Consider the following 23057-nt stretch of genomic DNA (forward strand, 5'->3'; position numbering starts at 1 on the left):
TACTTTAAATGTCAATGCAACAGATAATCTCTTGGATTTAGAAGCGTTAACTTTATTTATAAACGCAACACTTTTTTTTCTAACAGTTCAAGAGAACATTTGAACTTTCTAGTTGCATTACACATTTTAAGTCCACTGTTATATAACACACCTTTGATTTATTTACAATGCAATATACTTGATTAAGTACTTCAATATTGTATTGCAATATGTACTTCCTTATATATTACTCTTTATCTTGTGCTATACTTACACCGTTCGTCTTATAAAAATATCCATAATAAAAGGAACTTCTCAGCACGTAGGCATAGTACTAAAATAGACTCGTTTAAGAACACAGCGCAGAGCTTATGCAATGTGGAGAGTTGGGGCGAGCGGCAAAGAAAAAAAAGTTTGGACACTCCTTGTTTTAGTGGCGCAAAGCATTTTTTTCCTAACCTTTTTATTGTCTAATTTAGAAACCTTTTTTTTTCAGCGCACGCAGAACCGTGTCTAATGCCTTTACCACTGTACCACCGAGTTGCTCGCTGTCATCAGTAAGGGCTGACCTTAATTTAAGTGCTACTCGTTGCTTATGCAGCGCTAAACTGCCATGGAACAAGTCATTATTGACTTCATAACCCTTGTCACGGAGTGTCCAAACTAGTTGTGTGAGCTTACTCTCGCCCCAATTCCCCTCGTTCCTTGCGTATGCGTCTTACTGTTCTATTGTTTCACCTATAATTATTTAATTTAACAATGACCATTAAATACAACGGGCCTTGAGCATTTCATTTATAATTTTATACAATATAACTCCAATTGTACGTACAGTAACCTGTAAATAAACGTGAATAATCCCTTTTCTGTTTACAGTTAAAAACGTATCTATATGTTGCTTTTAGTTTTCCAAAACCTTTTACTTCTTCACTTTCAAAAGTCACGTTATGAAGAACAAAACGAATAAACTAATTATTGTTTGTTGATGAAAAACTTACGGAGAACTAGCCGTCACCAGAAAACTTCATGAAAGAACTAACGGAAACGACAACCAAACCCAACAGTAACAATTTGTCGCGTCCCACTCGTGATAACGTAAAACAAATGCGAATAAACACGAAAGAAGGTGTTTTAAACGAATATACTTTTCTTGTCCAGATTTTTAGCACGAAAAATTAAATCAATTTACTGGTTAATGTGACCTTAGCAACATATTAAATAAACAAGGAAGAGTATATAAACTTGATTCTTGTTGTCAAATGCTTGTTGTTTTTTTTATAATCCGATAACATTTGAACTTGCATAATAATCGCTCAATGAAGCCAAAAATAAGGATCTTTATATGGCTCTTTCAGTTATAAAAATTCGCCCCTTCCCTACCCGTGAGAATGGCGTCAATCCATATACTCATCGCCAGACCACTGGGAGCTGCAACGTAGTATGTTTCTTGTGGAGTCTTGACACAAAACGTAGTCCTGACAGAGGAACCTTTGTGCGAATTGGGCAAATCTACATACACGTCTTGTATGGCCTGGAAATAAATTATACCCTTGGGTACGCGTTGATGTTCGTCAGAGTAGTAGCACAGAGCACGTTTCTGTCTGTCCAAGACGAACCAGCGTTTTTTCCAGGACTTGATGAGCTTTCCTCCAAGTTTTGACAGGTACCCTTTACAAGCACTGGCTGTTACACGCACTGATGGACAGTTTTCTAACACGTGACCTGTAGAGACCAAGTGCTGGACAAGGTTGATGTCACCGTCGTGATGAGACGTGCCATTTTTGACCTGTTTTGTTAAATAGGGTACACAACATAAATAGATGATAGTCAAAGAAATGAATGTCACTTTTTATGAGAAATTTAGAATGCTAGTGAATGGGTGTTAGGGGCACTGATTCTACGTGGTAACCATCTAAGCAGTACGATGTGCAAGACAAAACTCTAACAGCTCCCAGGCCGCCCCTTCCAACCCGGTATTCCCGTTTATTCGCGCCGTTCCCAGTCTTCTCTCATCGCTCCCGGCCAGTTTGGAAAGGAGCGAAACTTGGCATGCGTTGCTCTGTGGTTGGAAATAAATTAAATAAAACGAAAGAAACCTTTCCCATTTAAACAGTATTGATTTCTTGGACCTCAAAGTGTTATCATTGTCCTTACGGTTACGTAGAAGGAACACACCCCTCCCTGGTGAGGGGGGGAGGGGGGGGGGGGGAGTTGGTGAATAGTCTGTACAGCAACTTCAGTTGTTACCTTTGGAGGGAGTCGTTCTTGAATGGCCCTCTCTGTCATCATCTCTTTACGAGCTTTCTCTGCCGCTGCAACTTTTTCGAGCTCCTCTTGCTTTTGTTTTTCAGAGAGAACTCTTTCCATCTCCTGTCTCCTTAAACGTTCCTTTCCCAATGCTTGTTCGAGATCTTTGATTTTGTCACCATCTTCTGCGACAGCTGTACTATCTTTTTGTTGTTGCACTTCAGCTAACTGTCGCTCGAGCTCCAGTCTTCTCTCCCTTTCTCGCTTCAGCTTCCGCGCTGTTTGGTCTTTGGCTTTCTCGTCTCCACTACTCCCGCTTTCGCTGCTCTCTTGCTGTTTATGCCAAAGGTTCTCCGCTTCTTTCTTCAATTCTATCAATCGCCTTTTTTCTTCTTCTAAACGCTGTTTTCGCTCCTGAAGCGAGCATCCGTTTCCAAGTTGCGATATATCTCGCATGTTCAGCGCTGACAGAATCAATGGAGCATCTGAGCCATTGCTTCTAATTTTCTTGTACTCTTTCTCAAGGTTGATCAAACGCGACTTCTCTTTTTGCATCTGTTCTCTTTGATTCTTGAGCTCCGCTTGAAGCCGCCGTCTTTCTTCCTCTGATTGTCGAAGCGTTTCCTGCTGTTGATCTTGTAAACACTGAACGCGCTTCTGCTCTAGTTCGAGTTTCCTTCTTTCTTCCTCTCTTTCTTTTTCGAATTGTTGTCGAATCACTTCACGCTCCCGTTCAAGCTGCTCGGCCGCTTCGCGTTGTTTCTGCTCTAACTCTTCGAGTAAGAGCTGCTCTGTTTCGAAAAACTCAAACTCGATTTGGCGTTCACGTTCCATCTTATCTTGTTTTGAAATCATGGCATCTTCGATTTCTTTCATGGCTTGAGAATGCTTCTCCTCGAGTTCCATCAGCCGTTTCTTTTCCGATTCGATCATCTCTTTTTCATGTTCCTGTTCCTTGGCTGCATTCTCCAGCATTTCTAATCGCTCCTGCTCTAGTTTGTTTAATCGCTCGCGTTCTTCTTGAACTCTCATCTTCTCTTCTTCTCGTTCTTGATCGAGTCGTTGTCTCTCCAGCTCAATCTGTTTCAGGGCTTCTTGTTGCTGTTTCTCCAAGAGCTGAATCCTTTTCTTTTCCTGTTCGATCTTAGAATTCTCTTTTTCCCTTTCCTCTTTTAACATCTTGATTTGAGCGTTCAGTTCCTCTTCCAGTTGATGTATGACCTCACTTTGTCTCTCTTTCATCTCCTCGAGTTTCTTTCTTTCTTCATCGATCAGTTCACTATCAAGTTGCTGCCGCTCATATGTGAGAAGCTCCTCTTCCAAACAACTTAACTCTTGAAGAGCTAGCTGTTGCCTCAACTCTTCGATGGCTACTCTTTCTTTCTCCGTTCCTTCTTCTCCCTCCAGCTTTGCTTTCATTGTCTTTAATCGTTCGTATTCTTCTTGTCGTCTCTTCTCCTTATTTGAGCGTTCAAGTTCTTGCTTTCTGACATTATCTTCGTATTTTTCCTGAAGCATGATCAGTTTCTCTTTCTCTTCGTCAAAGTGCCTCAGTTCTTCTCGCTGTCTTTCCAGTTCTTTGATTTGAACTGCTATTTCTTCTTCAAAGCTGTCAACAGCTTCCTTGTGCTGCTGTTCCATTTCTTGAAGCTGAAGCCGTTCTTCTTCAAGTTGTGTTTTTTCAAGCTCAATTCGCTCTACAGCCTCCTTGTACTCATTTTCCAGAGACAACAGACGCTCGTTTTCCTTCTCAAGTCTTTCTCTTTCTTGCTTATCTTTCTTGTACTGGTCAATGGCCAGCTCCACATCTAGTTTGAACAAATAAAAAAATATTAATAAAAAACGAAAAGAGGTGTTGTAAATACATGTACTACATGTATCATGATACGATCGATTCCTAGTAATACGGAAATAAAATATTTTAATCCTCTTCACTAACTGTTTCATAATGGTAATAAGACAATGGTTGTTCAGCAAGACCATATCCTCAAGTTGCAATTACTTTCTCCCTACTAGATAATTCTATGTTACTCGTTACGACCTAACCCTTCATAAAGCCAGGTTAAAGGGGCACTGTCACGACAATTTATTACTACTATTATTACTATTATTATAATTATAATAATATTATTATGTATTATGTCAAAGGACGCGGCTGTGACCCGGACGACCGATGCGGATGAAATAGTACGAATATGAGTGCCGAACCCAGAGCAGGGTGGTGCGGGGTGCTGGCACTGCCAAAGGTGCCACCCCAGACTCTGGTGGGCGGGAGCGTCACCGAGTAGGCAAGCGTTGGTCCCCCCATGCCCTTTTTTTTTTTTTTTTATTTTTTTTTTTTATTATTATTATTGTTATTTCTAGTAAGTTGCTGTCGCGCGAGACCATGTCCTTTTTTTTTTTATTATTATTATTATTATTATTATTATTATTTATGGGAAACTATACAGGATTCTGGGGTGTGCCCACTAATCAACAAAATTACCTTTGAAAACAAGCGAAAGGCATACATTCATACTCCAAGATGTGAATAAACCATGATCAATGGTGTTTGAGTAATTTTCTTCCAAGTGTAACTGTCATACTAGAAAACGTCGGCCCGAGTCTTTAAAGTTTTAGGCCATTTCTTTCATATCAGTCCGTAACCAAACCACAGTTAAACAATATTCATGACTAGTACAGTACGTTTTAGCAGGCTAGGCCACATTTAGTGGATTTCCAATAATACCAACACCTTAACTGGGTTTGCAATAATCACTTAATGTTTGTGACACTGCCACTTTACCTAAGCTAGAAATCAACAAAGAGTACAAAGGAACAAGAATGGGAATATTGGCAAGATTAGAGCAATCCAATAGATCATTGTTACTAAGCAGGGAAGTGTCGGCAAATAGCTCTTACTTACCAGGGTAGTATTGGTCAGGAACAATAGAAAACCGGTTGCCTGGATTGGATTCCTTGATCTTCTTAGCTTCTTTGGGATGATTAAACCGAAAGTAATTGGACTTTCCCAGACAAATCATACAACCTACAAAATACGATAACACCGTGACTAAATACGATATAGCGTGACACAGTAACACGATGGTTACGCGCCTTATTTATGTTTATATATCCACAGACACTGTAACATTCGAAAAGATCACGCAGCAGGCTAAAACGAACTAACTCTCCAAATAAAGAATACTAGTGGGACATGCAAGCCATCATTTTCGTGATAAAAAAAGTCATATCTATAAACCGTTTCTTATAACTAAAGTTCACTCTTTTTAATGGGGATGATGAGTTATCATGTAAGTGAATGAAGCACTATAAGGACATAATCCAGATGCCTTGTTTAAACAGGAGTTCGATTTGAGGGTCATAGCGTGTATACTTCTAATACAAGTGCTGTACCATCGATAAGTGAGCAATACTAATACCTAAAATATTTGTTCATAAAAAAAAGTCATACCGCTTACTTCAATACAGTGAAACGAGACATAATAAATATGCACCATTATGGAACGTTTCAAAATTACACTGAGGTACTGATACATGTACAGCTAAGGTTATGAGTTGTATTCATCAAGAAAAGGTTACACAACATTATGACTTAGATCATTACAATAAAACGAACGGAGGCGTAAAGATGGAACATAATGAATTGTAAACACCTACAAAGTAGACGTTACAATGGCGACGAGAATAAGTGTCAAAAATGCGAAACTGAAAAATAATAATGTCAAACAACAAATCTGCCAGTCAGACTGTATTCCTGACATAAAACCTTAACTAGAAGAAGCAGAAACATTAAATAACAGGTGTGGATTATATTTTTTAACGCTAATATATTAATCAAGTCAACATTCGTAATGAGGAAATGAATCACTTTACAGCCGTTAAGAACTTTCTAGAGATTGAAACTTATTTGAATGATATAGCAATATATGCAAAGATTAATTACGAGATACGTTCTTTTGGGTATAGGCTATATAAAAGGGCATATATATTTTGCATTTTTATACTATGTACTAATTTAAGAGATAAAAATCTCTTAATGAAAAAAAACTTGCAAAAAGGTGATTGTGTACCAAACTTATAACAAACATTACAACCAGCCCTGAGTAGCGAAAATGAAGGGAAAATGTATATTCAAATTATGAACGCATTATTGCGATGTTGGTGTTTTTAATCACTGCGCAACACAGTAGGATTATAAAGTAGCCTCTTAAATACTGGAAAATACACACGTGTTAACCATATCAATCCTCACTGACACAGAGTAGGCGTTTTAGCGGGATATATTGAGGTCCGCGGGATCATTTCAAGCAGTTTGAAATCCTCCCGCGCGCCTAAATTTAGATAAATAAACTACCAAGGAATGAAAATTTTTTAAACGCTTTTAGAATAATGATTAAACTGAAATATATATAATTTTAGAGTAAACTTACGAGCGAAGATTGAGCAAGAGATTAGACAAAGCTGTTTGCTAATGTGGAAATTCCTGTTTCCATTTTGTACATTACTGTCATCCAGTAACTAACACGAGAGTTCAAATAATATTTACGTTGTACAGCCTAGTGGCTTATCTAAACACAAGGCTAGCTCCTGTCAGGGGTAGGGAGAGCAGTACAGTGTTATTCTAGCGGTAGGGAAGACGCGATTGGTCGGATAACGGGTGAATAAACTAATACATGTCACGTGTTAATTAGAAATCGACTGTTCCATGAGACAGGAAGCTTCAGTTGACGAAGTAGCGGATCACAGGCTCGCGGGAAGATTCGAGGCACAGTAAGAACGGTCAAAGTAAACATGCTGCTAAATGTTGCCTTAGTTGTGAATAATTAATACCTTGTGGTAATCTGGTTGGCTCTGAGATAGGAATACCATCCACAGAACACAATGCGGCTTTCGGATACATAACCACTGCATCGCCATTGTACTCCACTATACAGTGCTCACTGTGGACGAAACACATCTTAATGTTAATGGCTGTCACAAGTTTTCCTTAGGAGCTCGTCAGGACTCACGAAACTGGCAGATTCAGTTGTCGTTCGTATCCGTCTTATCTCGCAGTCGAAACCATCCTGGTATTCGCGTTTGATTACTCCTGTGTCCCACATTACACAACTATATGAGCCCCAAGGAAGAACAGAAAATGACTTAAAATATCGGACAACGCTCCTTTAATGTATAAAGTACAATAAGGAGAGAATAAAAGTTGCTATTGCTCCCACTTACGGTTCTATTCCTTTTCCTCTCAGTTGAATGTCGGGTTTGCATGTTTCTGTTGCAACACCGATCACTGTTTTTCCTTTCAAGAGAAATAAATTGAATAGAACAAATAAGAAAACAGCTCTAGTCAGGGGAATAGTTTTGTCAACTAACCACATACAATAACAATAACAAATAATGGCTTCGAAAAGCAAATTTTCGACAGCAATAATAAAATTTTGAGGGCTAGTATCTCACTCTCCAGTAATACGTCAAGAATGTTAAAATTCTCTCGCACATGTTACTCCTGGATAAAATTAATTTACGGCAATTCTGATATGGTACCTCTTTTAATTGGGCATAAAGTAACACCAATACTGAGCCTTCCTCCGCCAAGACTCACAAAGTGAGGCTCGTCTGTTTCGAACTTTAGCGCTGAGCCCAGCTCGGTGACGGCAAGAGCGCGTTCCTAACAGAAGAGAAAAAAGAAAGTCCGAGATTAATCATAAAATAGCTACACCCTCTGGAGGGGATGCTATACCAACGCCAGCCGAACATGTGAGGTTATTCGTCCAAGCCCTCCCCACATTTATAAACCACGGTCAACAGAGGCATTGCGAGAGCAAAGTGTCTTTCCACAAGCAATACCCAAGCAAAGCAGTTAGGACTCCAATCTCAAGTCCCCTGGGATATTAAACCTCTCCTATATTGAAAATTCCTCACAGCAGATCACGGGATCAGTTCAAGTCGCAAGGAAATCAGAAAGAAGTTTTCAAACGAAGAACGAAGCTCTCTAGAGTGTCGTAAGTGTCGTTTAGTACCCCAGGGGAAAAAACCTAAGAGAAATCACTGTGGAGCGTTTGAAAGATTGACTGTCTATCGGCAACTCACCCGAGCTGTTTTATTTGTGCACATAAGTGGTCTACATCATATAAAAAAGATCTTAGGTACGGATACAAAGAAGAAGAAATCCAAAAATTGAAATAAAATGATCGCTGAAAACATTTTACCTCATCTGTGCCACCAGAAACTTTAAGCTCAAACTTCATTTTGATATCTGATAACCGTAACTTCAGTTTGACGCACAAAAAAGTTATATTTGAAAGCAATTTGGCATAAATGCACGAGGGTTAAGAGGAAAAAAATAATAAATACAGCTCAAGGAAATATAATTGATTTAATCTTGGGGAAACACGAGCAATCTGGGATAAACGAGCCCAAAGGAGCATTTCAAAAAATGCACCTGGCAATAAACTTGCGTGCAACGAGAAGAGAAAAAGAATTGTTTGTTCCGACCACTTGCCAAACAAAGCAAAAGTTAATTTCCTTAAAGAAAAGTGGACGGTATTTTCGCTTTATGAAGCACTTCTGTCATTCAATCAGAGAGCGCTTTGAATTTTTGCTGTCAAGTATATTCGCTAATATTACCGGCGGAGGGTTATTGTCGTGCTTATATTCTAATTGATAACAATTGACGTTTACTGTAACAGAGTCATGTTTGCAAGACACACAGGAAAGAACAAGCACGTTTTATTGTAAAAATCATAATCAACTACGTCAAACAATAACCGTTTGAAAACCAGAGCACGCGAATAGAGAATAAGGAAATTAAACCTGACGTACATTCAGTTCGTACGACCGATTACATTCAAAATACAACCTTATGTAAATAAGAAATTACAAATATTGAAATAAGATTTTCGCTGTTGTTCTTTTCGCAGAAAAGTGTAAATATTTTCTTAAAGCTTTTTCACCATACATTATGTTGTAATACAAAACGACAAAACGCAAAACACTGCTTTATTATTTAGACTAATCGAGTACACGCGACTCGTGCTAATAACGTCATATTAATGAAATTCTAACAGATCATCCACGTCTTAAATTAAAAGCCTGCGAAGGAAAAAAGAGAGATCGATAATGAAAGAAATCGAAGGAAATGTACATGTCGTACATGTAGGTTATTGTCGGATTACAGCCTCTAATGGCCGGCACCAAATGTGCGATAGTCACAACTTGTTAACAAATAAAAAAGTAGGCATTGGCTTTGAACCAGATTAAGGAATTTTTCTGAGGATTCGGCAATGGTTTAACCAAGAAGCGACTCTGTGGATTAGCAACGTTTCTATCAGGGAGGCAAGGTCTTAATAAATGATCTCGCGAGAAAAGAGCTTTTCACGCATGATCCCACGAGGAAAGGAAAGTCCCGTGAGGAAAGAATGCATCCCGCGAGGAAAGTGTGATAATCCCGCGAAGAAGGTGTTTTACATGATGATCCCGCGATGAACGTGTTTTACATGATAGTCCCGCGAGGTGCACGGTAATTATTCGTCCTCAGTTGAGGGTAAACGCTTGTGTAAGGAGCAGGTGCAATGTTTGAGTCATCTTTCAATATCAAGTTTTGTACTTCTCCTTTAGAAGGTGTCAGCTTATTGTAGATTGTTTATTTGCCGGCAGATAGAAAAAGATCACAAGTATAATAATATGATAAGTCTTATCTTTTAAGTAAGAAAGTAATTAAAATGTAAGCCATAAGCATCTTAAAGGAGAAAATTTTGACAAGCAAATTTATCCTAAACGACACCTTATCTGCCGTAGCAGTGATCTCAAACTAACTGAAAGTCTTACTCACATACGTGTTTGTACTTTTACGACCTTTCCACTGAAATATATCTTCAGTTTGTGACATTCGCTTTTAGTAGTATTCGTGGAAAAAATATTCGAATTTGAGCAGCACGTTTTTTGGTGTGTTTACTTTTGAAAAAAGCATTACGTGCAGTTGAAAGCAGTATTTTTCAGTTGTGTAGCTTAAGGTTATAAAGATAACATCTGCAATCAGTTATTAGCGAATAATTATCAGACAGAATTTCTTCTGTTTTTATAACTTAACGAAAAGAGAGAGCTTTCGGTTATACCCAAAGGACACAATAATATTTAAAACAAAAAGACAGTAAAAAAAAAACTGCTAACAAGACGGTTGGCAGACTATTTTTCTTACGCTTTTCAATACAAAATACCAGCCACAAAATGCCATCAAGATGCATTAGCTGTTATGAAGTCAAAAAGCTACTTACCGCTAAAGGGCAAATTATGTCAGTCGGGGGGATTCGGAACATTTCGGGGTTATTTACGGACTGAGAAGTATATGATACTTATATCAAGCCTAAAGATAACGCGACCGTCAGGGTCTAAAAGTTTGGAAAGGATTGTGGACACAAAGCGAACATTAAAACCGAATCTACTTTTCTTCTATCTACTATTTTAAATGAGAAGTTCAAAATTCAAAACGCTCTTATTAAACGCCACATGATGGCGTCGAAAAGTCCAACCTTTCTTTGATGATCATTCCGAGTGAACTATAAATTATACGTCGAGGGTTGAACACCTTAGCTTATCATGTCGTATGGCGATCAAAATTTATAAAAATGGGAACGTTTAATTATGCTGTAAACAACGAACACGATGGTATAAAAAGCAGGCAAGGTAAATATATATATATATATCAGTCTGAACAATCCCTTATAACAACTCGTTTAAGTACTTAGCGATATTCGATGTATTTAGTTTCAACCAAAAAATGCTTAACCTTAATTTGTATACGAAAAGACTATCAACGTCAAAAGAAAAATAGATCAAAATTTCACCACAAGAGGAAAAGAGTAGAGAACGTCGTTAATTTCAAGTAAAACTCGCCGACTAGTGCAATCGTTTTCAAATTAATCCTCGGTGGCTTAGAGTGCCAGTGTTCATAGCCTTAGGCGAAGTAGTAATATTTCCATCAATAAAAATTACATCTCCGCTTGGCAAAGAAAAATATATTTTGCTCTACTGGTTTGTTCAAAGGCAGAGCACGATGTCAGGGTCTTGGCCATTTTGTGAGACTTGCTAACCTATAGCTAGTTACGTAATTCCTTAATTTTACAATCAGCCTCACCACATTAAAAACCTCAAGGCACAGTTTCCATCTGCTGGTCAATTATATTCCTCTTTTGCTTTATTAAACAGTTTAGTTTTCAAACCGTTTAAACCACCAAGCCACCAAGCTGAATGTTAGCACAGAGTCGGTAATTTAGAAAATGGATAAATCATTAACAGAAAACACCGCTGCGACAAGATTTCAAATAAAACGGCGGCCACTTTACCTCGATGAGTTTTTGAGTCTTGCTCCATTTATCTTCCCAGATTCCCGTCAGTCGCTTCATCAGCTCTTCATTTTCTTGGAGTTTTTTCTCCGCTTTATCAACTCCTAGTGAACTAGGAACATGGCCACTCTGCAACACAAGAAGAAGAAATATACCTTCACTTTTACAACGCGAGGAATATAATCGTTTAGGGAGCGAGAATTCCAATTTCCTACTTGACGAAAAAAGAAAAAAAAACTGTATTTGAAGACTGTACCTGTTGAAATACTGCATTGGCTAAAATGCGAACAAATCTCATTGTCCAGAGCGAAATTTGGCCAGAGATATCGATTACACTCCCTTTAAAATTCAAAGGCGGTAAACGCTGTGGATCGGTAGCTTAAAAGGATGTGCAAGCCTTGCTAACGCCTAGTTATTTGAATTACGCCGTCAAGATGAGGTTATGACATAATGGATAATATAACAAAATTAGTCATGTGACCATGGCCAACTCCGATTCTGATTATCGCTGACAAGCACCTCAAAGAACCGACAATAAGAATAGAAAACAAAACACACAAATCGTAATAGTCCCTGACAGGGGCAAACGCGACACGCAAAATATTGTTTAGGTTATGTCGAGTAGAGTTTAAGTAGAAGCGGCATTGAGGCTAATGATAAACAAAATAAATTCGTGCGAGCAGGTCAAAACAAACTTCAATACAACATTAAAATCCGTTTACGGCGAATAAAACAAAACCAGAGCTAGATATTGGGGTAGGCACGAAATTTCCAATACTTCCTGCTCAAAGTCCACAAATTTGCTTATAAACTGCGAAGAGTCAACATGGACGACAATCTCTGTAGTAATTACTTTACCTTACTTTACTTTTCTTTCGAAGCGCACACACAAACTCGTTGAACCTTGCCCCCTATACTGCCGCTTTTCATCGATAATTTTGCTCAAACTTCGAAATTTTTACCTTCTTCTTAAAACACTCGCAAAAATCCGAGGAAATGTCGCCGCGTTTTTCCTGCTTTTTGTTTTGAAGAAATTATAGAAAATAAGGCGCCGACCACCTGCTTCACTTTAGCAGCTGGCGACGGAAATTTCCTCCCCGAACATAACACTTGAAATCAATCGTGTCAGCTCAAAGTTCGACAACAAAACCTTCACCAACAGATAAGGTTAAAAGAAACATTGTGAGACACACAGTTTGAAAATGCGGTCAAACCCCAATTGGTCACAGCGTTGTTGTACGCCTCCACATTTTTCAAGAATAATTCTTTCTTTCCATTGTCTGACTGTGAACGAAACAGTTTCTTTGCATGTGGTTGAATCAAATGCGAATAAAAGATCGGCGCCAATTTGATTCACAGTTAGCTATTGTTTCTAAATTATCAACTAGAATCTTTGGAAGTTTTCTTCTTTTCGACCCCAAGGTAAATTCTCGACAGGAAGCGAATTCAATCAGTTACTCAAGGCCAATTTGTAAGTGTGTATGTTCTCGCGTAACGACCTCATGTACATTAGCATGTTGGATCCTCAAACCATTTAATACATTTTGTGATATCGCAAGTTTTGTGATACAACTGTTAGAAAGCATTAATTCTGTATGATTATATACTTGAGAGACGTCTTATACGAAAATGGAGTTTCTATACTGTACCAAAATGACACTTCACACGGACAAAATAAATTTTGTATACAGACATACATGTAAACGTAAAAATCGAACGTAACTTATTACCATAAAAAGGTAACGAAACGCAACTTCATTAAAAATGTTTTCCAATAGAAGATTGTTTTGTTCTGTTCAGACAAAGCTTACCTTAACAAAGCAATGGAAGTATTCTGTTTGGTTTAAATTATAATTTTGAATCAGACGCAGAAACAAATTCAGAACCAAGACTAAATGCACATGCTGCGATAACAATTCAGTTACGAATAAAAATACATACAAAGAACACATACCTTTAACCTTTCCTTAAGACTGTGTATTTCCAACTGGAGCTCTTTAATCAGTTTGACATTAGAATCCTGAAAATGCAAAGATCAAGATTGTAGAGAAAGGTTAACGATTGAGAGATTACTTCAAGTTGTACCAAACGAAATATACGGGCAAGTTTTCCCATAACATAACTCAATAGTTGGTAATCTGTTACATATGGACTGACCTTTAAAGAAAATCATTCTCAGTCTATGTAAAAGTTAGACGCGGTAGAAAGCGAAAAAAAAATTAAGAAAATACTAATTTGAAAGTGATAAATGATCATCGCAGTGTATTTCCATTTTAACTCTTTTTTTTTTTTTTTTTTTTTTTTTTTTTTTTTTTTTTTTTTTTTTTTGTTTTTTTTTTTTTTTTTTTTTTCTTCCTCTGTTTTTTTTTTATTTTTTTTTTATTATATATAACAAAAAAATTTTTTCCCTAAGAAAAATACAGATGGTCGAAAGTGGTGGAGGCAAGGTAGATGGCAGATGACTGATTTATTTTGGGGACAATCATTCTAGGTCTATTTGAACTGAAACGTGTTCTGCCATGTCCTCTTTGTAAATTTTGTAGCCAAGGTGTTTCTTTTTTTTTTCATTCAGAAATTTGGAGTTGGTAATTGACAAAAAAAATGGACAAGAAAGGTTGCTTTTTTTATTTTTTGTGACCAACATACCCTAAAGGTTGTGTGACCAACATACCCTAAAGGTTGTGTGACCAACTTACTCTAAAGGTTGTGTGACCAACATACCCTAAAGGTTGTGTGACCAACTTACTCTAAAGGTTGTGTGACCAACATACTCTAAAGGTTGTGTGACCAACATACTCTAAAGGTTGTGTGACCAACATACCCTTTTTGAATACTTTAAAGGTTGTTGGCCTAAAGGTTGTGTGACCAAGATGCACTTGGAAAGGTTGCATCACCAAACACCTTATGAATTTGTTTCTCAGTTTTGAAAATTAGTGAAATAAATCTTATGTATATTGCCTCAATATAATTTTAAGTTGTAACATGTCCATTGTATTTTAAACACATCTTCACCCGTAATACCAAGTGAACTCAGCTGTAACATGTGTTATGGCCGTTAATGACAGCCCTAAAAATAATTAACAAGAAATAAATTTTATTTAACAGATTCACTAGGTGGCTTTTGTGGAGTCAATATTTAATCAGAAGCCGAGGACAGCTTATTGAGAGGATGTGAATAAATTAAAAGTGAGGTCACTTTTCAGGGAGTTCCGGGATTGAATGCTAATGAGATGCACACCATTTATGATGGGCATCATGAAGTGTCCTCATTGATAAAAGTTCACCAAAACATAAATAACCCCATCAAATATGAAGTAATATAAAAATTGCCAATAACCAAATAGTACTTATTAAACATTTCAAATGTACAAGCATAAATCCTGGACATACAGGGTGTAAGTCCCCCCCCCCCTCCCTTGTGTGCACCTTTTCAATCCTGGACATAAGTGCCCCCACCCCTCCCTTGTGTGCACCATTTCTTACCTCATTTACTTTGGGAACATTCACAATGTTCTTGGCGTGATTTGCAAACCTCAAGGTGTTTAGCGTCTCATTATGGCATGATGCAGAGGGTGATACAGCTGCTAACATTATAGTATGACAATTTCCACCAAAACAGTCCTTCAATATCCATGTCAGTGCCTACAACAGGAGAATAGTCAACAAATTAGCACCTTTATAGGAAACACTTGGACTAAAATGTACAGACAGTAATGTCACTGAAGGAAATGTTTGCATTTTAAAAAAAAAAAATCAATGACAATGCTCAGACCATCCTCAAAAACCCAAGGGGCAGCTAGTTGGGAAGACAGAATTTTTGAGCAAAAGTTTACAGGTAACTTAAATTTTACAAGTAAACCCTCGCCTGAAAAAAATTCCATTGTCCTGACTAGCTGTCCCTGGGTCTCTGAGGATGTGCTTTTTACTTACAGAATCCTTGTATGGGACAGCAGCAGTGGGACCTGACTCCAAGTCTTGGCTTGCTAATGTTGACATGACTCTCTCCAATGTCATTAGTGATTTGTCAACATCAGCAGCAGTAGAACAATTGTCAGTACACTGGAAAAGACAAGACAAAACAACATTAGAGTCAAAAACAGCCATGCCATGACTCATCTGACCTTGTTATTACGTTGAGTAGTGTAACATACTACATTGACTGGCAGTTCTTCTCTTTTTGATATCAGTGGAAAACTTTGTTTCATTTTTACCTCATCATGTATGCTCTTGCTTCCTGCCAAATCCACAAGTTGAATCATGCTAACCATTTCACAGGGTAAGTCATCTTCAAGACGAGCCTACATTGTTAAAGAAGTATTTATTTAGTATGGCTGATCTATTATTAAAATCCAGAATCAATACTTTGAGACATATTTCAGCAAAAAGTGTGGATAAAGAAATCAAAAACTGGTTTAATCAAGGAACCACTGTGATTTTAAAGTGCACTTGTAACTAAGAAACCGCAAATAATAATAATAAGAAAAGAAATCATTCACATGACAAATACAACAAATACAAAAGGTAAAGAGAAAATGTTACTCAGAAGAACTATTGTAGTCAGTACATGGTGTGGTTCAGTTTTACCCTTGGTAACATTTAATTTGGCAGTTTCCTTTGCTCTGATGTACATCGTACATACATGTATGATACAAAATTATATGATTCTAATGCATTTATTAAAACAAACTTTAGAGAAGATGTGTAGCAAGTAGAACGAGAGGGACGGGGCCCACCCCCAGGAAATTATTGGGAGGAAAAACCAGGGGGGAAAAAACAAAGAAAAAAAGAAAAAAAAGTTTTTTTTTTTTATATCCGAGCGAAATAAAAAAAAGAGATGCCAGATCATACCAAGGGTAAAATTAAACCGCAACTTACATACATGTACAAGTAGTAATTGTAATCCTTTTATTTATTAAAATTCATTTGTTTCCATTTAATTATAAGCAAAGGTAAATCATAACTGAAAATTCTGAGATTTAATGCAATATACAAGCTACAAAAATGGCCTTCCTCTTCCTACTGATGGTGCATAAAAATAATACTTAATACCCCAAGTAAATTTAATAATTATATTTTTCAACTAATTCCTATATTATACGATATTTTAATTACCTGGGTAAACCTTATTGTAAATATTGTATGCGAGCTACTCGAAAAGGAATTGGAAGCCCTGGAACATATTGACCTGCAAAGAAACGATACATGTTAATCTATAAATACAGGTATTAAGTCAATCAACCAATCAATCAATCAATCAATCAATCAACAATCAATTAATCAGTCGACTGATAAAGTATTATTTTTAAATAAATACATGTTCACGTCTGATAACTAGTATAAAATTTAATGTTAATATGTGTAGGTCATGTATAATATATTACACATGAACACAAAGCTTAATATCTTAATATTTATTATACAAATGTAGGTCAATATTTTTCAGTGTAATTTACAATAATATATGCTGCATAATTTGAACACAGCTAGCTCACCTGTTTTTCTTTCCCTTTTCAATTAATCCCAATACTTCATTAACGTCTGTTACAATATGTTTGGTCAACTTGTCAACATACACACCAAGTTCACGGTGTTCACGAACTACAAAGAAGTTAAGGTGATAAAATTAACACTACTGAAAATAGCAGAAGGAATATAATTTCAATAATACATTTATGTACATGCCCATGACCTTTCATTTATCTAACCTTGTGTGCATGATACAGCACGATGTTGTGGTTTAAATTTATCTTTGGTTTGAATTCTTGCTTGTTTCAGATTATGAGTAATGATTTAATAAAAAATATATATAATTATGGTGAAAAAAACATAATACAGCACAAATATTTTATAATTTCATAATTTCATAGTGCTTTGTACACACTACAGTGTAATACTGTCTCATACTTTGGCTGTATAGTCCAATGATGTAATAGTAAAATAATAACTAAATTTGAGTTCCAGTCTGTAATGAACCCCAGCTGGGCTTGATAGAAGCGCAGACATTTCAACAATGCTCGATCAGTATATATTACATACTTCTCAATGAGTCTTGCCAGTTTCTTCTTCTTCCCAGCAGATCCTTCACAAACTCTTTGTGTATTTCAAGGAAACTAAAAATAAAAGTATTAATGTTATTAACAACCACAACTTACAGTAGAGCAAAATGAGCAAGCAGTAGTAACATGTGGGAAAATGTACATAAAAAATAAGGGAGTCATTGCTTTCAGGTTTCTATTGGTTGAAAATAACAAAACAAAAACAAAACAACAGCAATTTGTACACTGTACATGTAGGGGTTCTGATAGTGTGAGGCGCAGTGGCCTAATGGTAAGTGCACTGGACTCCGGATCGAGCGTCCGATTCAAGCCCTGGCCGGGGTCGACGTAATTGTGTTGTACGTGTTCTTACTTGTGGTTACTAAATGGGTACCACCAAAATTAAATTAATGCTGGGGGGTAACCTTGCAATGGACTTTCATCCCATCCACAGGGGGGAGGGATATTCCACATGGCCTCATGCTCCACAGGGGGGAGGGATATTCCACATGGCCTCATGCTCCACAGGGGGGAGGGATATTCCACATGGCCTCATGCTCCACAGGGGGAGGGATACTCCACATGGCCTCATGCTCCACAGGGGGGAGGGATACTCCACATGGCCTCATGCTCCACAGGGGGGAGGGATACTCCACAGGGGGGAGGGATACTCCACATGGCCTCATGCTCCACAGGGGGGAGGGATACTCCACATGGCCTCATGCTCCACAGGGGGGAGGGATATTCCACATGGCCTCATGCTCCACAGGGGGGAGGGATATTCCACATGGCCTCATGCTCCACAGGGGGGAGGGATACTCCACATGGCCTCATGCTCCACAGGGGGGAGGGATACTCCACATGGCCTCATGCTCCACAGGGGGGAGGGATACTCCACATGGCCTCATGCTCCACAGGGGGGAGGGATACTCCACATGGCCTCATGCTCCACAGGGGGGAGGGATACTCCACATGGCCTCATGCTCCACAGGGGGGAGGGATACTCCACATGGCCTCATGCTCCACAGGGGGGAGGGATATTCCACATGGCCTCATGCTCCACAGGGGGGAGGGATACTCCACATGGCCTCATGCGCCACAGGGGGGAGGGATACTCCACATGGCCTCATGCTCCACAGGGGGGAGGGATACTCCACAGGGGGGAGGGATACTCCACATGGCCTCATGCGCCACAGGGGGGAGGGATACTCCACATGGCCTCATGCTCCACAGGGGGGAGGGATACTCCACAGGGGGGAGGGATACTCCACATGGCCTCATGCTCCACAGGGGGGAGGGATACTCCACAGGGGGGAGGGATACTCCACATGGCCTCATGCTCCACAGGGGGGAGGGATATTCCACATGGCCTCATGCTCCACAGGGGGGAGGGATACTCCACATGGCCTCATGCTCCACAGGGGGGAGGGATACTCCACATGGCCTCATGCTCCACAGGGGGGAGGGATATTCCACATGGCCTCATGCTCCACAGGGGGGAGGGATACTCCACATGGCCTCATGCTCCACAGGGGGGAGGGATACTCCACATGGCCTCATGCTCCACAGGGGGGAGGGATATTCCACATGGCCTCATGCTCCACAGGGGGGAGGGATACTCCACATGGCCTCATGCTCCACAGGGGGGAGGGATATTCCACATGGCCTCATGCTCCACAGGGGGGAGGGATACTCCACATGGCCTCATGCTCCACAGGGGGGAGGGATACTCCACATGGCCTCATGCTACTGAAACTGGGATAACTGGTGGGCCACCAGGATCAAATGCAGACTTAACCTTTAACCTTTACATGGAGACATTCTGATTGGTAAGTCAGAACATGTTGATTTGCTCATGCGTGTTTTTTTCAGCCAATTATAGATCTCAGTGACTTGCTGAAAACTATTTCAGTCAATCAGAATCCATGCTGTCAATTAACTTAGTTATTTACCTTATTTCAGCTCTGAATGATGTGTCATCTTCACAGGCAGAAGCTTTTTTGAAAAGACTCTTGCAAATCCAAGGAGTAAGGCCTTCAGTTCCATCTGTTCCATACATAATGTGACTTTTACCACTGGCACATGCTCCATAGCTGAACACGCAAGTATTATAACCACCAAAACATGACGAAAGCACAAACTGACCAACATCTTCTAAAATCTAAAGAGAAAACAATGTACATGAAAGCATATTTTAAATATTATTTTTAGTTACAGTGTCCACATAATAAGATTTTGGCTTTTTCCTATAGCTGCACTCTTTGTAAATTCCTTTACCAGTAACTTCCCAGGCATAACTAGATCCATTTTCTTAAGTTACAATTCACTGAAAGAAAAACCTAATAAGCACCTCCCCCCCCTCCCCCACCACCACCACCACCACTATCACCACCTCAATTTAGTGCCATCATTTGAATAAGTGCCCCCTCTTTTGGTTGAAATTTTAATTAAGCATCCGGGCAGTTATTCAAGGAAATACGGTACTCATTGAATAATACTGGGATATAAATATCTTTTTTCACAGAAATCCAAATTTTCGCTATATTAAGTACGGCAGGGGTATTTTGCAGAATGCAAAATGATGCCTTAACCAACAAATAACAGCTAACCACTGACCACCGTTCTGCATTCTGCAAAATACCCCTGTATGCCGAAGGGGTTAAGTATGCATGAAAATTAAAAAAGAAAATTAAGGTAGTGAATCTTGCTGACGAATGATGCAAGGCAAACTCTCAGCACACAAACCAGTAAAAATGTTAGACTGCAGCTGCAAAGCACAATATTTTCAACTGTACATTACATTATGGATACCATATAATTAACTCAATACAATCCTGTATCTCCGTTGTCCACTGAAATCTGTCTTTGTCTAAGTGGTAAAGCCTTTTCTTTTTTTTAAATTAAGTAAGCTTAAACATATGTGACTTTTAACAAGTTTTACAGTTCTTGACAGAAATTGAACAAGACAATTGACACAATGAAAAGCTGTCACAACAACTCACTAACAAATCCAAGTTTCAATATCTATGCAAATTCTTACACACTTGAAAGGTCAGGAGTATAGTTCACATTTTATTGTTAAAGAAAATCGCTGATCGATATTAACTAATACGGCTGTATTTTGCTACAAAAAGGCAGATCACATAAACGTGACTGAATGCATTTATAATTTTCCCCGCACACGAAAATTATATCGTGAGTCCTCCACACAAAGGTGAAAATCGACCCCCTTGTGCTAATATTATTTTTTTTTCTCTTCGACATAATGAAGTTTCAAAAACTCGCTCCACGCCGCTCAGTGGAACAGGAAAAACAAAAAACAACGTGAAACATCCGCCTAAACACATCTTCCATTCGTTTGCAAATCTGTCATATCCGGTCCACACCTTTTGCTAAATCGACTACGAAACGAACAACTTTAAATGAAAAATACGAATGAAACAGTTAAATACTTGTTTGAAAACTCAACAAGAAATTCACCAAATTATCTTGTAGCTTTCAGCTTCGGATAAGCTAAGTAGATGCGATAAGATCACTTTATGGCCGTTCGGTTCAATCTGTCCTAAGAGTAAATAAGCTAAATTAGACGACTAAATTTATTTATAGATCAGACCACAATGAACACATTGGAAATTATAGAAAGAAACTTGCTCTTTCCTTTTATCGTGATATAAAGTTATTGTATTGTTTGAAATGAAAAGAACGCGACATCCAATATTTTAAAGCTTAAAAAATTAAGTTTAATCTTACCTGCACCTTCGTCTCCGGTTCGGCGGTTTCGTTCGGCTTGCTGCAGAACTGTAAGCAAGATTACGACAGAATACAATTAGTCGATAAAATTACCAATCTGCTAAATGACTCGAAACGCTCGAAATTTCTCTCATTCAAAAGAAAAGATTTCTGTTGGAAACGAATACAGTAGCTTTCCCAGCAAGCGATCAATACACAAGATGAACACTCAATATCGAAGACAAGCTCAACTGTCGCAAGGAAAGAGAGCGTGTTGAACTTACTGTGTGATCAAATGTAAACACTTTTTCTTTCCCAGTTTCTGGATTAAGCACTCGAACTTCATCGCCTTGTGTCCAAACTACACATTCCTCGCCATTTTCCCGTTCTCTGTCGTTCAAGGGTCTCACTGAGACGGCAACCCTTACACTCGATTTAGACGCCATTTGTGGCTTGTTGCTCGAATTCTCGCGCCAAAATGGTTCCAACACTGCTCATAAAAATGCAGAACGTTTGATCACTTGGCTGCGTTGATTAGACGTCTTGGTTGATTGCACGCTACCGTCGACTTAAAATTCTTTTGCGGATTTCTCGCTGAATCCCACCGTCAGGTAATGCAGGGTAATGTGGGCCCGCCGGACAGGAATTTGAACATTGCTAAAACCGGCAGTTCAGTTGGTTCGGGACCGCGCTAGCAACTTCCGTCCGGAAATGACGTTTTGAAGAGGTGTGATAAGTCAGGATATAAAAGTAAACCTTCCAATTCCCCAGGGTGTACTTCGAACAGCAGCCATATATTGATAACCTCCGCCGCGAAAAAAAGAAGCGAATTTATACACAAAAGAATTCACATATGTCCTCAAAAGGGAAAATCGAGACAGCTTTACACCCTCTAAAAAATTTACTCAACTGTATAAGACTCACGATGAAAAAAAAGAAAAATCCAAACGTATGCTTCCCACAGACGTGATCGAATTTTTATTCGACCCTCGAACATTTCATGCCATTTTTTTAATGCCACCATTAAAAGACTAGAACAATTTTTAACTCAACGCATAAAGAAAGGAATTCAAAGGAAAGGTGTTTTAAAGAGTATTGCGTGACGTAAGCGAGGACGGCGTTACACTAATAGATTGCGAGAACGAGAAAGCACTGCAGTCGACTGGTCGACGCACCTCACAATTAGCAGATGGTCGACTTAATAGCAGATAATTTACAGTTATCATACAACTTATTTATAGTATACTATTAAGAAGAGCTGACCTACACTTTCACGACCCTTACATTTGCAATAAAATTTGGAGATCTTGAAAACAATTTATCATATCTGCTTAGTAACCACGCGAGAAAATCAATAATAAATATGCCGATCGGCTCAATCGGCTGCGGTTACAAGGAGCGAATTACAGCTACAGTAGCCCTAATAAGCTCTAATATTCATCAGGATAACTCCAGCTGTAACTCAGCGAATAAAAAGAAGGTAAGAAAGTAAAGATATAAATTAATAACAAAATTATTACTCGATAGAAAACAAATGACTAAAACAATGGTTTTCCGTTTCGAGTGACTGAATCCTTTGTTGATGGCGGAGTCATTATTCAAATATTGTTTCGTGATCCAATTTCTACGTAGCGACGAACGCAGCAATTCTCCTTTGAGTTTGAGGTATTCATGAGTTTTCTTAAGTGATTGTGATACAAAGCATCATTAATGACGAGTTCAGTTGCTT

At 38.6% G+C, this 23057-nt stretch overlaps 1 protein-coding gene across 2 annotated transcripts; it reads right to left on the reverse strand.

Annotated features, from left to right (window-relative positions):
- Positions 1–31: 31 nt before the first annotated feature.
- On the reverse strand, positions 32–22085 carry LOC144663646 (uncharacterized). Of its 2 annotated transcripts, none has more exons than XM_078524655.1 (17): positions 21613–22085; positions 21356–21397; positions 19552–19760; positions 17601–17674; positions 17057–17162; positions 16677–16749; positions 15776–15862; positions 15495–15623; positions 15048–15206; positions 13519–13584; positions 11565–11693; positions 7768–7891; positions 7450–7522; positions 7060–7169; positions 5132–5254; positions 2227–4034; positions 32–1765 (listed from the first exon to the last, which is right to left on the reverse strand). In XM_078524655.1, exons 1-17 carry the CDS (start codon positions 21772–21774, stop codon positions 1331–1333), a joined length of 3909 nt encoding a protein of 1302 aa, XP_078380781.1. In that variant the 5' UTR covers positions 21775–22085; the 3' UTR covers positions 32–1330. The 2 variants fall into 2 exon arrangements, with proteins under 2 accessions (XP_078380781.1, XP_078380780.1); XM_078524654.1 differs by having other exon boundaries at positions 21350–21397.
- Positions 22086–23057: the final 972 nt, after the last annotated feature.

Source organism: Oculina patagonica, chromosome 8 (genome assembly GCF_052425735.1).
Source record: "Oculina patagonica isolate OP01 chromosome 8, crgOcupat, whole genome shotgun sequence".
Lineage (NCBI taxonomy): Eukaryota > Metazoa > Cnidaria > Anthozoa > Scleractinia > Oculinidae > Oculina > Oculina patagonica.

Bases quoted from the DNA above. Each gene is read 5' to 3' on its own strand.
- LOC144663646 (XM_078524654.1), bottom strand. From the start codon at position 21,774: ATGGCGTCTAAATCGAGTGTAAGGGTTGCCGTCTCAGTGAGACCCTTG. The intron at 21,398-21,612 runs GTAAGTTCAACA...TCTTGCTTACAG, and splicing joins TGTTTACATTTGATCACACA to TTCTGCAGCAAGCCGAACGA. The intron at 7,892-11,564 runs GTAAAGTGGCCG...CTCTTCTGTTAG, and splicing joins AGACTCAAAAACTCATCGAG to GAACGCGCTCTTGCCGTCAC.